General features: G+C 33.1%; 2 protein-coding genes across 3 annotated transcripts; one reads left to right on the top strand and one right to left on the bottom strand.

Annotated features, from left to right (window-relative positions):
• Window positions 1–1,209: 1,209 nt before the first annotated feature.
• Window positions 1,210–5,837, bottom strand: LOC110031452 (probable arabinosyltransferase ARAD1). 2 transcript variants are annotated; one of them, XM_020734652.1, is made up of 5 exons: window positions 5,468–5,837; window positions 5,125–5,266; window positions 4,906–4,977; window positions 3,826–4,826; window positions 1,210–1,853 (listed from the first exon to the last, which is right to left on the bottom strand). In XM_020734652.1, the coding sequence occupies exons 4-5, from the start codon at window positions 4,768–4,770 to the stop codon at window positions 1,341–1,343; spliced, it is 1,458 nt and encodes a 485-aa protein (XP_020590311.1). In that variant the 5' UTR covers window positions 4,771–4,826; window positions 4,906–4,977; window positions 5,125–5,266; window positions 5,468–5,837; the 3' UTR covers window positions 1,210–1,340. The 2 variants fall into 2 exon arrangements, with proteins under 2 accessions (XP_020590311.1, XP_020590312.1); XM_020734653.1 differs by lacking the exon at window positions 5,468–5,837 and having other exon boundaries at window positions 5,125–5,296.
• Window positions 5,838–13,642: 7,805 nt separating this feature from the next.
• Window positions 13,643–14,143, top strand: LOC110031451 (zinc-finger homeodomain protein 9-like). The gene has a single exon (XM_020734650.1). The coding sequence runs from the start codon at window positions 13,643–13,645 to the stop codon at window positions 14,141–14,143; it is 501 nt and encodes a 166-aa protein (XP_020590309.1).
• Window positions 14,144–18,643: the final 4,500 nt, after the last annotated feature.

The raw sequence follows: 18,643 nt of genomic DNA on the forward strand, positions 1-18,643 counted from the left end.
GAAGCTATGCAGAGCTCTCACCTTCATAAGTTTCTCATACTTCTGTTCTTCTTATTTTTATTGGTGTTTCACTCAGAGAAGGCTTATGGCATCAGAAACAAAGAGCATGGCAACTTCGAAGAGGTAGAGGTTGCCAATGTTGATTCGAGGAAAGGGTCGAAGGTTTCACCTTCATCATTTGATCTAAATAGAACGAGTAAGAGGAGAGTTCGAAGAGGATCTGATCCCATCCATAACAGGTGCTGAAATTGCATAGAAGATGGTTTTTTGTGAGGCGGTGATGCGCATACATTACAAGGTTTTAAGGATTCTATAAGCTTTTTTCATTTTTGAGCTCGGAGATTTTGTCGGTTTTGATTTTGTACTTTCATACTTTGTTGTTCTTTATTTTGTTGGAAGAATAGAGATTTGTACAGAGTTCTTTGAAGTATCCAAAATCTTCTGTTTTTTTTAATTAAATTTATAACAAATGATACTGAGAATGTGGTGTAAGGATGATTTGCTCTTTCCTGGCAAATTTAGTAGAGAATTACCTGTAGTTAAGTTCCTTACCTTATCGGAAAAAAAGCATTATATGAACAACTATCTATTCTCACTAAATTAAATATAACAATTATAAAACTTCTAATGTTGAATTGAATGCATGGTTGCTTCTCTCTCGCTCTTAGAGAGAGAGAGATTGAGTAAAGTGTCAAAATAGTCTTTGTAACCATTTATATGGCTTCAATTTAGTCTAAGAATCTATAAATGCTTCAAATTAGTCCCCGACTTTTTAAATCAGAGCTGAGATAATCTTTCGTGCGGACCATTTCAGTCTATGTTAAAAGTGTATGAAAACTAAGATAGCACTTTTATAGACTCTAGGACTACAATAACCCTATACAAACAATCAAGGGGGAACTATTTCAGCCTATATTTAAAAATATATATGAACTAAATTAACAATTATAGATTTTGGGACTAAAATGACCCTCTACAAAGAGTTAGGGGGAGACTATTCAGCCCATATTAAAAGTGTATGGGATGACCCACCTATAAATAGTCGGGGAACTATTTTGACACCTCTCTCTCTCTCTCTCTCTCTCTCTCTCTCTCTCTCATATATATTTATATATATATATACATTGACTGACTGGTTCATGCAATGATTGACAAGTTCTATAAGCTTTTACAGTCAAAAAGAATCATACAGATCACTGTGTTGAATCTGTCAAACCAATACATTGTGTAACCAATTTTTTTATTTAAATAAGAAAAAAACGCAACATAAAAAAAAGAAAGATTCTATGATTACTAATACTAAACATGTACATGAATTCAATACCTTAAATCACAAACCTCTATTCTCCGATTCTAGACCGACGGAATCGATTCTCCTTATGAACACTCAATCGAACCATCGACAACTTTCGAGCAACCGCTTGCCAAATCATTTCGACGGCGTCTCCATCTTTGGATGGATATTGGTATTCAAAATGATGGGCGACTTCCTTCAACCTTCTCCACATTGGCGTCCACTGTTCCTTACTGATCCCTCTGAGCACATTCAGAAGATAGCCTTCCCTAATGGCGTCCGAAGCTCGCACGAAAATAGTGAATTGTGAATAATCCAAGATGTCTTCGAAGGGGAGCTCGATCTTATCACTGATGATTACAGGGACACAGTGGCTAACAATGGCATCGAAGAGGCGGTTAGATGAGGGAGTGTCTCCGGCTATGTTGAGGCAGAATCTAGATGAAGCCATGCCTTTGCTGGCACGATTGATGCCATTTCCGGCGACGGTTCCATATGCGAAGTGTACATCTTTCTCGTCCTTTAAAAGCTGATATAGTTCTTGTCTGATCATCCCACCCTGAGACAAAAGTGAACAATAATAAGATTGTATTGTCAATAAAAAACATATTTTTATTTGATAAAATCATTTATATGTGTTGATTGAATGACACAGATGACTAGTATTATAAATTTTATATAATTATAATATAATATCTAAATATTAATGAATATATAAATACTGAAGTCATTAAATAACTAAATAAAGGGCCACAACAGTTCCCTGCTTTTTTACAAGGGAAAATTTTAGTTCCAGAGTTTATAAAAATGCCAAATTAGTCCACAAATTATTTTAATGATGGCTGAAAGAGTCCACATTGAGAACTATTTAACTCACATTAAGGGACTGTTTGATAGCCAGTTTTAAGCAGGATTTAAACAGGATTTATGCTTAAATCCTATTTTTCCTTTGTTTTGTCTTAAATCCGGTATTTAGCAAATCCCGTTGGAAGACGGATTTACGGGATTTAGAGAAGCAAAAGCACGGGGAAGATAAATCCCATTAAAGTTACCAAACAGTTTTACTGGATTAATTAGGACTTAATTATTAACATACTCCCTTAAAGATTTCATAAATCTAGATTTATAGGATTTACTAAATCCTATTTATCCTATTTAAACTAAAAATCCTATTTAAACTAAATCCTACTTGCAACTAAACAACCCCTAAAAAGCCTGAGACAAAATTGACACTTTAATAAACTCTGAAACTAAAATGACTCAATATAAATACTCAGCGGATTATTTTGGCATTTTACCCTATATGGAAAGCAAAGATGTGAAAAATCTATTGCAAATGGACCCTTAAGAAAGCTGTTCTTCAACTTTTAATTGGACTTCTTCCCACGATTATTCTTCAGACCAAACTAAAACTATTTCTACTACTTAAATATGTAGAAGCAGGCATCATAAACTATGCCAAATGAAACCTAAATTAAACAAATGAAAAAGAAAGCCTAAATATGTCCAGCACAAACTGTGCACTACTGCAGAATAGCAGAAATATAAAATACAAAAAAAAAACATTAAAAGAAAAATTTTAAGAAGGAAAAACAAAATCAGAGAAGTTTTAATAGCAGTAGAGATAACAGTACCATACAACATCATAAATTATAGCATAAAACAAAGGGGCATCTACATACATGCCAACCAATTCCTATGCATATATAACACCTAAACTTTACTTCTTACATTTATACAATCCAAATATTTCATATAACATTAAAAATACCACCATTTTAACTTTAAAAAAGTAAAACATGCCCTTTCATGCATAAGTAAGGTGACATATAATAACGCCAACATGACTGTTGGCAATATCGAAGAGCAAGAAAGCGCCTTAACCGATTCAGACCGCTTCAGCTTAATTTGTTACTTCCTTTCCTATGTATGCATATGTATCAAGTCTACAAATAGTGTTCCCTATTCTATAATATAAATGATAACTCTATTTTCTTCCTCTCTCTATTTTACTTTTTCCTTCAACATATATGTAAAAATTGAAGTTAAGTGTTAGATATGTAAATACATGGGAATTGAGCGGTATGTGTGCAAATCTTCCTAAAACAATGGGTGCTATAAGAAGCAGTAAATCAGTTCAAAATGTCAACATAAGAGTACACAGATTGCGAGCATGGTTTATGCCCTTTCCACAGTTATCTACTCATTAGAATTTGTGAGAGTTGAGCCACCGCCGCTCCGGAACATTAAGTTCTTCAATTTGTAATTTGCTAGTAGTGTAGTAAATTTTCTTCTCCTCCGCTCTCGGTCTTTTCATTCTAAGGTTTTCCACGTAAATTTATGTGTTATTCTCTTTGTGGCTTTTACAGTTCATCACATCTACTTCGTAAAACTACTAAATCATTCAAGCCAAATAAAGCTTTTAACAATGGGAATGAATTCTACATCAAATAGAAGTAAACAGCAAAATGATTGATAACATCAACAATAAATGTGACAAAAAGTACTTATTAATAAGATTAACAACTCACATCCTTCCTAATAATGGCTCCTTGAAAGTAAGCCAATATTGGTCGATCTTCAAACGGAGCCGAATCATTCCCAATCGAATTAACAACATGCTTGTAAGGTGCAACTATGTCCTTTTTAATATTTGCAATTTCATAAGAATATCTTCCAAAATCTGCCAGCAAAAATATTGCAGAACCCAATTGTCTCCGAGCATCTAAAAGGCTGTTCGGATGGTGAGCCATAATTAAATGATTTCTTCCTCCTGATCTTCTCCATTCCTCCTGGTTCCTTAGGAACTTAACCAGTTTATCCTGCAGGAACTTATCCCTGCTAAACTTCTCTTTGCCATAAAGCTTTGAGTGTCTGTTGTAGCTCACAGAGGAGAAGAATGGGACAAAAATCACATCAGAAATGCTTGAATCATGTACTCTAACTGCTGTGCAAGGTCTGCTCACACCTGGATTATCTGAAGCAAGAAGGTCGAGGGTCAACCAGTATTCCATACTGTGCTGTAAATTTAACCCACCAGGATAGTTTGGCACAGTATTTATGTCGCTGAGGTCCGGCCATGGCTGACCAGCCTTCCCCTTCCAACCCAATAATCCAAAGTGAAACTCGGAAGGTAAGTCATACATAAAAACTTTCAGCTTTGCCTGATTTGGATCACAAAGATTCTCATTTTGAAAATTTTGTTTAAAATCTTCACGAATTTTTGATAGGGGGGGATGTGCAACAAGTGATTCAAGATGGGAAGTTGTTTTGGAGCTGCCGCCATTGTTACCAAGAACTGATGTGTTATTAACAAGCATCAACATGAGGACTGATTCAGGAATTAGGGAATTGGTAGCGTTTGATCTCCATAGAGTGAAGCAGGAAAAGGTCAGAAGGAAGATGGACAGGGAGACCAGATAAAAGAGGAACCTTCTGGTCTCAGAGCTTGTGGCCTGCATCTTTCTCTCTGACATGGAAGTTGGAATGAAAACGTAAATTGAGCCCCGGGCTTCTTCAGTCAATGAATCGCCTATTTTTTACAAAAAGAAAGAAAAAAGAAGAATTACTCCATATTTACTTCCTTGCAACCCACAATCTTAGCGCAATACCTGAATATACTTCCTTCAGCTTTCATAATGCAGAGCTGTGCCGCCTCGGATCACAATAAGAAGGAGCAAAATCTGCAACCAAAACGGCGAATACTGAACACATCAACAAATAAAGCTGTAGTGACCTTAAAAATCCAAACTTGGAACATGGGCAGGGGCTAAATCTGTGTTCTGCTGATCTTCACTTAAAGATCCAAACGGATGAAATGAAAAAATTACCTGACGGACTCCCACAGACCTCAAAGCTTGCGCTACCAGGCCCTCGAGCAAGACGGCTCTCATCCAGGAGCCAAAGGGCACCAAGCCAAGCAGTAAACTGTTCCTCACAGCTTCTCCGGCTCTCTTCGCTAGCTCGAATTAGCTGAAAGTCATGACTCGATTAACTAACACTCTACCGACCAGGTGAGCCGAGAAAAAAGTTAAAGACCAAAACTTGGTACACCTAACCTACCAGCTTTCTTGTTTGAAACAGAAAGTTTACCCTAAATTTATCCAGGTGAATTTTGATGGATACAGCTATTACATAACCAAATAGCAAATGGTTAAAAGAAACACAAGATACCTCTTTGAATAGCGCTTCGCCTGAGCTCAGCCAAGCTCCCGGTTTCCTCCTTCCGTCGCCGCCGGAAGCTTTGCAGATCCACCGCCGAAGTTGAGGACGACGACGAGTAGCAGTTTAGACTGGGAAGACGAGATTTTTCAGGCCAGGGATGTGGGGAAACTTAACTATATTGGATGATCTCGGATCAAAATTTGCAAAAAATTAAAGATCATAAAAGCAAGATATTGAAAAAGATTGGTTTTTTAGAGAAGTTTTCAGGATGAAATTTGTAGTTGCGAAAGATTTTTGATGTGGATGAAGGAAAATTCACAGCGAATCCTTTTAACTTCGTTCAAAAGGAAGATTAATCTAATTCGAGCTCGTTTGTGCCTTGAAAGCCGTCCGTTCATGTTATTTAAGAATTTATTGATTGGTTCATAATGGGCAGCACAGTGCCATATTTAGGCAAGGCTATTTCTCATGGGAAAAAAGATAGGAACAATGTAAGATCGAAAAGCTTACCATTTAAATTTCTATGGATATTATGACATTCTGATGATTTACTATTTTCGTGGCTTAGAGATAAATTTGGTGCTATAGGGCAAATGTCACAATTTTTCCGCATATGCAAAGAACGGCACAGATACAGGAGCGATTATTGCGGGCGGAGGGCGCGCGCAGGGACACAACCGCGATGTGCGGCTGTGATCGGAGGGCGCGCGCAGCTCTGCGGGCGCCCTCCGCACCTAATAATTAGACTAGATATAGGGAGGGCTTTTTTTCCGCACCTAACGCACACCTCAGCTAATATTTTTTCCTATTAAGGATATCACCTCTAGTTCTAGTTGGCCACTTCACTATTTCTCTGATAAGATACAGGGAGGGCTTTTTTTCCGCACCTAACGCACACCTCAGCTAATATTTTTTCCTATTAAGGATATCACCTCTAGTTCTAGTTGGCCACTTCACTATTTCTCTGATAACATTGAGCTTCTCAGTAATATAAATCAATTTTTTGTTAATGAGCAAGAAGTGTTCGTTTCAAGGACTTCTTATTTAAGGATTTCAATTTCATACATCTCAATCATTTTTATAGGGTAAAAATAAAAGCACTTTTTGATTCTCTTTATATTTCTAGTTTGTAATTAATAATGGGCTTAAAACTAGGACTGTCAAAACGGTTCGTCGTTCGTGAACACCTCGTGTTCGACTCGTTAAGAAACTCGTGTTATGCTCGTTCACTAAGTTAACGAGCCGAACATGAACAACACGAACAAATATTTGTTCGTTCGTGTTCGGTTCGTTTTGGATTGAAATATTTCTAATCAATTATATATATATATATATATATTATATATATATATATATATATATATATATATTTGATGATTCTTATTTTTAAAAAAGTTAATTGACTATAAGTCTACAAAGATTTATAATCAATTAAAAGTATTAATCAAGAAAATAGAATAGAAATTATTATATTAGATTCAAATGATGTTTTAAATCTTGCACCAATCCTTAACATCATAGGACTACAGGATTAGGGTTGTCAAAATGACTCTTTATTCGTGAACGACTTGTGTTCGGCTCGCCAAGCAAACAAGCTGAATACGAACACACTTTTTGAGCTCGTTTACAGCTATACTTAAAACACTGGGTATTCTTGTTAAAAGAAATATTATTAATTTAGAGTATTACTATTACTCGACTTATGTTCTTAAATGTTCCCTTCCCTTGGACTTCATTTTTCCTTCTTAGCTTCACTCTTTAGCTTATGCAATTTGATGTTGATATGGAACATACTCATGCTAAAATTTTCTTACTTTCTCTCTATTAATTGTATCAACATATTCAGAACTTCCTTTTTTTTTTTTTTATCATAATGGCTTCATATGGTTATTTTAGCTAGATGGAAGCTGCTTAACTATTGAATATTGCAATGTGGATTTTATTTCGTCAACCACTTCTACCTGACATTTGTTATTGCTTTCCCTTTTTGTTCTTGGGTTTGCTTATGATATACCATGTTGGTGGCTTCTTGCACTTATTTCTTAGTGGATATCTATTATTTTTTTGGTGTTAGAAATTAATGCTATTTTCTTGTTTCAGAACATTTGGAGTTTATAAGGTTTTGGTTAAAGTTCTTTGCCATATGTTTTGCCTTGCTATAGAGATATATGTGGAGATGAAATTTCTAAAGTTGCTTTAATAACCTCATTATTTTAGGAATGTTTTTACTATTGTTGGATGTAATTTTCCTACCTACTTTGTTTATGTGCTTATGGATGATGATGTTATGGCTCTCAATCTAGCGGACTTATGGATGACGTTGTTTGATGTTCTTTGAAGATGCTACACAAGTTCTTTTGGGTGCAACCAGCCAGATCAGCTCAATATATATTTTGAGCCTCTTGCAAGTGCAAGATACCCAATATAATTTTATTTTGTCAAGATGTTATCCTTTGTTTAATTAGTTTTTTATCAGATTGGTTAAATTTACCAATATGCCCATCATAAAAACTATAATAGGCTCTCATTCTTCACTTTGAGGAGAGATGAGAAGAGAAGAGTCTGCTTGCAACTAAAGATTAACTTTTAATGTTCTGACAGCTGTTGTCGATCAACCAAGATCATGACCGAACATTATAAAGATTGACAACTCAAGGTCATTGTCGATCATCAAGGTCATTGTCGATCATCAGCAGTTGTCGACCACGACCAACTACAACCTTGATAGTCCTAATGCTACTATTATAACCTTCTGCAACTATGACTTATGTAGCCAACTACGGTTGTTATAGCCTTCAACTATTGATTTGTAGCTCCACTATAGTTTTTATAGCCATCAACTACGACTTTTATACCCGACTATAATAGTCGCACCACTACTATTGTACTTAGACTACAACAATTATAGTCTTAATTATATTAACAATTATAAATGCTGAGCTATTTCAAAACAGTTATGATTTCAACTTTTTCTTATATTCCCATCTTCCTTCAAATGAAAAGTAGTCATTTATACTTCTAATAACATAGTGGATTATTACAATTGGGCTAAGCCTTTGGGATATTTTTCTTTCTATGGGTTTTCCAATAAAGAATCTTGTTGTCTCCTTCTGTGATGTTATATTAACACTAACACCACTGCGAATTCTCTTACACTCAACCATCATATATCTAATAATTTTAGATGATTATTTTGACCTCTAAATTAGGCAACACAATTATTTTACATTTATGCAGATTAAAAATGATGAAATATGATATATTGAAACGAAAGAACTCTTAAAATCTCATTCTACTTAGCCAAATCATAATCGATCAAAGTTTAATCTTCAAAAAAAAAAAAGAACTTACACAAAAACTTAAAGGGGGTTTGTATATACCAACCACCCAAAATACTGAATATAACATTTTAATCATCCAAACTTTAAATATAACATTTTAACTATTTTTTTCATTTCAATCTTCCTCTTTTACACACAAGTGAAAGCTTTGAGCGGCTAAAATGCTATATTTAGAATTTGAGTGATTAAAATATTATATTGAATGTTATTGGGTGGTGGTTCGTAAAAATTCGAAATGAAATTATGACATACATTGCAAAAGCTGTGTAATTATTAGCTTTTAAATAAAATTGAATTAGTAATGAACAATAATTTAAATTATTACATAATTTATTTTGAGTGTAATTTTAAACTATAAATAATTATATTTGCAATGAATTCTTAATTTATAATGTTTTTGCTCTTAAATAGTATATAAACCAAGATAATTGGGCCCTTAACTGATCACTGGCTGAACTTGGGCTTTAACAAAAAAAAAGCCCCTTATAGATTGATGGACTTATGAAAAGTAATCACTTGTGAATTAAGCTTTTCTATTATATAGATTACACATTGAGGTAAAAATAAGATTTTTAACAAGAATAAACAAATTTGACCTTTCATTAATTTTCTTTTGCCAAAATTAGCAGAACGAGATAAAGGGTCCGTTTGAGGCAGCTTATAAGTGCGGGCGGTATTTTCAAAATGCCCCCATATCGTTTGGATTGCGCTTTTCTTCAGCTTATACGAAAATGCGGTTGAGTTTTTACACTAAACTCAGACCGAGAGTTGAACGCCGCAGACCACGTTTTTTGATGTGCTGCTTATCTATATAAGCACAAGTTGCCCCAAACGCACTATAAATGTAAATAAAGAGGAAGCAAAGCTGATCTAAAATGATTATGAACATTAATAAATTTACAATGATTATTTTATATTTTGGTATTCTAGATTTATAATTTGTAATTTGTAATTTACAATGTAATTTGTAATTTACGCACTTCAACATAATGATGTAATATATTATATTTACTTGAGAACCTTAAATATGCAAAATTATTAATACATTCTTCATGCTACCATAGCTTTTTTCTATTATTTTTATTTTTTTTAACTTTCTTTGTGAAAAATTAATTCCTCTATTTGATTGGGAAGTATGGGAAGAAAAAAAAAAGGTTTTGGAGGAATAGGAACATGTTACAACATAAAATTATGAAATATTCTACTAATTCTTCTGGATAGAGAGAGAGAGAGAGAGAGAGAGAGAGAGAGAGTAAGCTCTTAATTAGTCTTCTCACTTTCTATTCATCTTATTATATAAGTGTGAAAATGAGTCGAGTAGTGTTGAGCTCGAGCTACGATGGACTTGAGCTTAAGCTTGATTAATTAATCGACTTCAAGCTCGAACTCGAGCTTAACTCTACGGGTCTAGTTGGCTCACAAGCCTGTTTGTTTAGTCTAAGTGAGAGAAAAAAATAAATTTAAGCAAATATTATAATGAAATGACACATATAACAAATATTTATGAGATAAGTAATAAAAAATTAATTAATAAAAAAATGTAAATATCGACCACATTAATTATCAACTGCAGCCTTGAGATTCCGGGCCGCTTCAATGTAGGCTTCCAAAAAGAGTAGGATATCGTCAGCATACAACAAGTGAGTGACATGGGTGTCATGCCGAGATATAGCCACGCCGAGCAGATTTCTATGTTGTTGCACCGATCTAGAGAGGAGTTTGGAGCACAAGATAAATAATTAAAGGAACAGTGGACAACTTTGTCGGAAGTTGCAACTCACCTCTAGCTTAGCTTGGCTTATCGTTCATCGAGCATACAGTTCACGAGCCACTTATTCTTATATCATTTCTCATTTTTTCTAAGTATTCTAAATTATTTTATTTTCTCAATTAAAATACAACATTAGTTAGTGTTGAGAGAACAAAAGAGAGACTCAACATAGGATACTATGCATTATAACTAATGGAATATTCTTAATTACAAGACCAAGTAATGATCAACTTAAAACAAAGCATATTATGGGCAATAATTATTTCAATGTTATCATTAGCCAGAATAATAAATTTAATAATAATGCTTAAAGTTTTTTTGCTCTATGGAACCAAGTTGGAAATTTGAAAGGACATCTTTGCTTTATTTCTTTTTTCAATATTTTAGTAAGAAAGATTTATTTAATCAAAAATTTAAAATTGATAGCTCTTATTATGGTTGAAAAAATATATATAATTTTTATTTATTAGAAATGTTGAGGAATTAGGGCGAAGAAAAATAAGAATCGACGCAAATCCAGAAGAACACAAAGGGATTTAATGAGGTTCGACAAAGATGCATACGTCCTCGGGAGCAGAGCGGCGATTTTTCCACTTATCCATAAAAAAAGTACAGGATACATAATAAAATTATGTAGGGTTACAAATAGACATATTTTATAACCCTAGAAAGAACAGAAAAATGTAACATTGCGTACAATATGTAATTATCATATTACCTCTGTACCTTACCCCCAACCCACATAAGGAAACTCCACTGATTTGGACAGAATCTTCTGCTCCGTTTCACTCTACTCCAGCATCTGTCCCTTATATGGTATTTGAGTAATATCTAACAAAAAAAATAAACAATTTTGCCAAGAACTTAAATTAAGTTCAATTCCTTAATTTCTAAGATTTTCAGCATATTTAACTATACCATTGGCATCAAATTAATGTATTTATTGCTAATATCTAAATCTCTTTAACTTTATTATTTTATTTATTTGATAATTCAATGTTAATAATGTGTTAAATCACCCATTTCATTAATAAATTGTGAGGGCAGGAACATAATTTTATCAGTTATTTGATTTGCAGTAATTAAATTATTACAAAATAAATTTACTTAGTTAATAAGCAAGATTTAGTGGCATTTATAAAATGGTTTCATTCTTAATAACAATAAAATATTTTTTATCAACAATTTTAATTTTTTATTTTTTCAATAAAACCTTCAATTTTATCATGAGATTAAATAAATTATCATATTAGTTTATTAAAAATAAGATTTATTGTTGTTATTTATTAAATGAATACCCAAATATTTTAATTGATAATATCATCATTAAAAATGCAACAAACTTTTAGGTGAGGTGATAGTTTATTATTAATATTATTATTTAGAAAAAACTAGTTAATCAATAAGAAAATAACTATCGAGACTATTTTGAGTAGAGGTATAAACTGGTTGTACACGAACGAGCCCAGGCTCAGTTCGTTTATATTTCGAGCTCGAAAAATGTGTTTGTGTTCGGCTCGTTTGCTTAGCAAACCGAACAAGAGCTGTTCATGATCAAAGAGTCATCATTTTGACAACACTAATCACGTAGCCATAAGATATTAAGGGTTGGGAAAAGATTTAAAAATTAATGTTTATATTAAAACATCATTTGAATCTAATTTAATAATTTTTATTTTATTGTCTTAATTAAAATTTATAATTGATTATAAATCTTTATAGCCTTATAGTCAATTAAATTTTTTAAATATGCTACTGATGAATTATATATATATATATATATATAGTAAGGGTTTGGTATTAGATATGTAAATACTTGAAAGTTTTATGATAAACATGTAAATCTTCCTTATTTTAGTAATTTAAAAAAAAAACAAAATAAAAATAAGAATAAAGCTTGAACTTTCTAGTTAAAATTTTGAATTGAATGGACCAAACTTACTCCAAAATATAGGCCTCATGAAGTGGAATGCTGGCAAAAGTTATTCTAGTCGTCATTATGTTTACTAGTTTGCTAGGATGTCAATGCTAATTAAAAACTTCCACATATAAAAAAAATTTCAAGTTATTAGGGATAAACTCAAAAGTTCTCTTATCTCAACCTTAAATCTCTCCCTCTATCCCTCTCTAAGCAACTTTCTCTAAATAAATCGTGAGAGATGTTATCATAAACTCCAAAAAAAGGATACTTCAAAAGAAAAAAAACAAATTAGGGGTAAAAAATTGACAAAATAAATAGGTTATCGAGTTTTCGGGTGAATCAAATTTTTCTTCAACTACAATCTTTTAGGTTCAATTTAGCCAAACCTCCAAATCAACGAGCTCGTCTCCCACACAAAGTAACTTTGGTCTACATTCCTATAAACGATGAAACTTCACTGAAAATTAATGACGTCAACATTTTTACCAAAAAGCAGGCTCGCATCGTTCTTCGCCGCGTCCGATCGACAAGAGTTGGTGACGAATTAGCGGCAATGTTTGAAAGTACATATCAAGTTTGTGTTTGCAACAATCTTTGCTTTGAGGTTTGGATCCGTGGAGAGAAAAAGCTCTAAGGGATTTTTTGACGAGGTGCGAGATGACAACTTAAGTGCAAGGAAATTGATATGGTGGAATGGGCTGAGGTAAGTGTAGTTACAAAGCAAGGATTATTATGAGAGAGCCGAGCCGGTAAAACCGAGGAGGAAGCGATTTTATCCAAAGTTGTCTATAATAATTGAGGAAGATGAGACAGAGGAAATAAATAAAGAAGAAGATAAGCAAAAATTTTAAGGTTCGGGTCATGTTAAGGAAAAAAATGAATGAACAAGGAGATAGAACGGTAAAGAAAGGCAATAGTTGGCTGGTAAATGTGGGAGCTTTGGTGGCGTGCATAGGAGTTGGGCTATTTCTTTTTAGGAATTCCTTAAAGAAATTTATAGAATTGAAGTTGTTTTGAGAAAAAAGTTATATATATATATATATATATATATATAGCGAGCCGAACTCGAGCTGACCATCCTCCACCGCGAATGCCTCAAGAACCACGCCGCAAACCTCGGCGGCCACGCCCTCGATGGCTGCTGCGAATTCATGCCGTCACCAGCCGCAACCCTCGCTGATCCCACCTCCCTCAAATGCGCCGCCTGTAGCTGCCACCGCAACTTTCACCGCCGGGTTTCGGTATCTTCTTCCGAAGAAGAAATCGAATGCTTCACCTCGGCGCCTCACACGCTGCTCGCTCTCAGCCGCAACGAAAGGCCGTCGGCGACGAGAAAGCGATTTAGGTCGAAATTTAGCGCGGAGCAAAAGGGCAAAATGATGGAGCTGTCGGAGAGGCTTGGGTGGAGGTTGCAGAAGAGGGATGAGGGTTTGGTGGAGGAGTATTGCAGAGATATTGGGGTGGAGAAAGGGGTTTTTAAGGTATGGATGCATAATAATAAGTATCAGTTGCTTAGGGTTTTGAGGAGAGGGGAGGGGAGGAGTAATGTCGCGGGCGATGGGGGTGGCGGAGGTGGGCGGATGGTTGAGGGTAATGGAATGAGCGGCGATGTTGATGGAAATGTGATGAATGGTTCTTTTTCTTCGTCTTGACTTCGTTATAGAAATAAAAATCTTATTTTTATTTTAGCAGGTTTCTGTTCTGCAACTCATGATGCACCACTCATAGAGGTAAAAAATTTGCGTACATTTTGCGTTTATTTATAATTATAAATATATTATATAGAGGATATTGAGAGGTTATAACCGTGTTATACCCTAACCTCTCTGTAACCTACATGTACCTTCTAGTAAGTTCTGCGCTTACATGGATGTTACAAGGGGTATAATACGGTTATAACTCTCCAATACCCTTCCTGTAACCTATTTATAGGTTACAAATATACGCATTACGGACGCAAATTTTTTTCCTGATAGAGGGCATGATGAAAAAAGTACTCTTGTATTTTGATAGAGGGTACTAATTTGAAGAAATACAAATACTGATATTTGAACTTTTTATTTGAAAAAAAAAAATTTGGAAAAATTTTCTTATCAAACTGTTAATGAGATTCATATAAAAATAATAGATTTATTTGGACATGAGATGATATAGTTTTTTTAATCTATTAACAATCATCCCCAATTTCTCTTAATCTTTTCTTTTTAGGAAAAAGAAAAGGTTTTTTTTTCTTAATCTTTGTTCTTTTTTAGCACATATATGGTATTAAGAGTGCTTAATAAATTTTACAATTAAAATAGTCATCAACTATTTATATAATCTCAATTTATAGAAGTGATGAAATAATCCTAAATTCCTTAAATTGCGACTGAAAAAGTCCTTATAGTCCTTAAAGGATTATTTCAGCTTTAATTTAAAGAATTTCATGTGCTAATTTGACAATAGTCGAGATTAAAATGATAACATATAAATAACCGGCTGCTAATTTGACACTTTATCAAAAAAAAAAAAAAAGAATAAAATATCAAAATAGTCTTCTAATTCATTCTATTTAGTTCTAGAGTCTATTATATGGGTTGATATAATTTCAAAAGTGATTTATGTTAAGTCTCATTAAAAAAAAAATTAAAATTTTGTTGGAATGTAAAAAAATGGAGGTTTATTTTGACAATTTTTTATTTTTTAATTAAATTAAAAATTGAAATATATATTTTTTTGACAAAGAGCACTCATTTATATTAGTTCTGACATCTGATCACTTTTTATGACTCTATTTATTGCCTTCTTATGTGTGGGCATGGTGGGTGGAAAAGCTTTAATCATCCATTTTCAACCTCATTTTTTTTAAGTTTTTCAATTCAGAAGTGGATTCGGATAATATCTAATTATTATGGAGAGAAAAAAATTATATTTAATTAATTTTTGTAATATCAAAACTTTTATAATAATGTGCTTTTTAATAGCTTTCTCAATAATAATAAAAATAATAATAATAATTTGAGATTAATGAGCACAGACTCAGCCCTCACGAATGCTGTCAAATAGATTTTTGAAATGATTTCTGTTCCACCAATTTTTAAAAATGTTTGACATTTCAATTTAGATCCTAGTATCAGAAAAATGTCAATATCGTTAGATGAAACTAGAACAGCATTCAATTCTGCAAAATTAGGTTAAGACAATTCAGAAAGTAAGATCACATATTTTGGAAATGAATGCAACATGGATTTGACGATTGACCTGATGAAAGAAGCAATGGTGAATGATCGGATGGGACCTATTGAGATGTTCAATGTGAGTGGTGGAGAAGTTATTAACAAGTGGTCATTGAAAAGAAACGGGTCAAGCCCTTCTCATAACCTTTTATTAGATCGGGTGAAAGAAGAACCTGTAAAACCAATGTCAACAAGGTTACAGTTAAGGATGATATCATTAAAGTTTTCCATTGAACGAATAGAAGGAACATTTTCACCAGCCTTTTAGACGGGGAATAAATACAATTAAAATCACCTCTAACACACTGAGGAGCGTTATGATTAATAGAGATAACCCATATAATTTGCCATAGATGGAGCTGTGTATAAAGACAACAAATAACATAAATAAAAAAATAAAAGTAGATAGAATCTGCAAAGACAGGTTTAGTTCGCAAAAATTGATTTTTTCCTGACAAGAAAACCAAAGTTTGTTAGAATAATTTGCATAAGCATAACTAAAACCCAAAAGCAAAGCCATTCTTTGTAGATTACTACTAGCAATCATAGGTTCAAAAATAGAAACCACAGAAAAGTAAAACATTCTACATAAATTTTTGACAATCTCTTGAGAGGTGATAGAACCATTGCCCTTGATATTCCAATAAAGAGCTTTAAACATTAAAAAGATATAGAAAGAGAGTTGGTTGATTGAAGAGTAACCCTTGAAGGGGTTAATGTATTGGACTTGCTATTTCTTCCATTTTCTTGGATATAACACGAAAACCTTGAACATCTTCAAAATGGTTATCAAGATTGCGGGGGGAAATAAGTTTAGTTTGATGCACATTAGAAAAAGAAGGCGCCAATTCTCCTTCTTCCCTATTCGAGAAGGACAAATCCATATTATTATGATCCGAAAGATAGTGTTAGGAGCAGAAGCAGAAAGAAACATATTACCACAATTTCAGGGCTTAAGGGCAGATGGTGTATACCCCAAGTTTTCCACAACCAAAAGAGTACCAGCCACATTATCTCAATGTTCAATATTTAAAGTTGTAGGATGAGGACCCGTAGGAGCATCGGTCGCTCTCTCACCGACAGGAGAGGATGAAACCTTCATTTCATTTGTATCCATCAATAGGAAATATCAACCCAATTTTAAAGGGGATATGAGAATCCACCACATCCTCATTCTGTAATAAGTTATTTATAGCCAAAGGAGCATCATACCCATTCTGAGAATGATAATCCAAAGAAGGACCCGATTGTTGTTCCATATGAGGATGTAAAGAAAAATATTCATCAATACCATGACCATGAACCTTACAGTGAGTGCAAAATTGAGGAATTTTCTCATGAACCACTTTTTGGTAAAACCATTTTTTTCAAAACCAATCCAGATTTCATCAACTAGTTTTGTTAGAAATTTCAACCTCAACAAGAACTCTGGCCATCGAGGGTCTACAAAGAGAAGCAATTGCATGATTAAACTGTAGAGGGCGACCAACCAGAGAGGCAACAACGTGAAGAACATGAGGATTAACTAAATTTGGTCGGAGGTGAGAAAAGGAAACTCAGATATGGGCAATGCTTGCATTGTACCGACTAGCATCATTTCTTACTTGATTGGTCAGGCTATAGGATTGTTGGTAAGTAGTGTCCAAGTCTATTCTAGGCATCTTTTCTGCTGACCAGGCGGATACCGATACCTCTACATATTCTCTTGCAGTCAACTCTCCTTTGTGTTCACCTCTAAAGGGGATACCTCTACATATTCTCTTGATGTTGCAGTCAACTCTCCTTTGTGTTCACCTCTAAAGGTACCGCTCAGGCTAAAAGTTCTACTTGATTTTCTTCTTAGCATTCAGTACTTCTTCTATCACTTCAATAGTCCTTAGATTGGCGCTTCGTTGGAAGTCTAAGTGTAATATATCTTCTTACATGCTACTAACCACCTTTAAGCAGTAGACACTCAATTATAGGTGGTCTTTGTGAATTATCATCATTTAGTCCCCAACAAAAAATTTGACAGTGAAGTGATATGTTAATACAAAAATTCAAAATGCTAAACAAAAAATAGCATCTACCAGGATGAGGCCAACAATTGCGATAAATTATCTTTCCCCTTCTCCCTAGTGATCAAGAAGGAGACTACACACCAACTATATGTTTGCACTCTATAGAAAATCAAAAGAGTGGCTCCAATGCTATTTGAAGATTAATAGTCATTTACATCATTCAAATTATTTGCCAAACTAAATTTTAACTGCAAATATATCTGATTTTGTATCATGACCAATAATAAATATATTTAATTAATATAGTTTTCAAGCATATTATGAAAGTGCTCAACAAAAATTAGAATTAAGAAAATAATTAATCAAACTATTTACCAGCAAAAAAGTGAAACATTTGCTTCGCTTTCATTCCTTCCCAAACTGAACTTTCTCTAACAACAAAAGATAAACAAATAATTTAGTTAAATTCACTTAAAATAAAATCATTGACGAACATTTAGATAATTTAATGGCTCACTAATCCAATTAAAACTTATAATATCAATGAATATAGAATTATAATAAAATTTAAAACATTTCTTTGATAAAATTAAAACTATTTTAAATATAAATAATATATCTTTCCTCTTTAGAGTATCATGAAATTATCTTTAATATAAACATAATATTTAAATCAATACAATTTTAAGTATTAATAAATATACTTTTATAATAAATTCAAATGAATAAACAATTATAATGAAATTTAATTCACTAGTTTAAAATTAAAAATATTTATCTTTCATCATTGAAGTATCATGATTTTTTTTCTTACTTCAAACATACTATTTAAATTCAATACTACTTTAATTATTAAAAGTTTTAGAGGAATCATAATTTTCTTATTACAATCAAACCTCTTAATCATCATATGATAATATATATATATTTATATATA

Source organism: Phalaenopsis equestris, unplaced genomic scaffold (assembly GCF_001263595.1).
Source record: "Phalaenopsis equestris unplaced genomic scaffold, ASM126359v1 Scaffold000820, whole genome shotgun sequence".
NCBI classification, from domain to species: Eukaryota; Viridiplantae; Streptophyta; class Magnoliopsida; order Asparagales; family Orchidaceae; genus Phalaenopsis; species Phalaenopsis equestris.

What these genes read in the sequence shown, in the direction of transcription:
- LOC110031452 (XM_020734652.1), bottom strand. Translation starts at nt 4,770, where the DNA reads ATGTCAGAGAGAAAGATGCAGGCCACAAGCTCTGAGACCAGAAGGTTC. An exon ending in GAGCCATTATTAGGAAGGAT is followed by an intron (nt 1,854 to 3,825) that starts GTGAGTTGTTAA and finishes CTTTTGTCTCAG; the next exon opens with GGTGGGATGATCAGACAAGA.
- LOC110031451 (XM_020734650.1), top strand. Translation starts at nt 13,643, where the DNA reads ATGCCGTCACCAGCCGCAACCCTCGCTGATCCCACCTCCCTCAAATGC.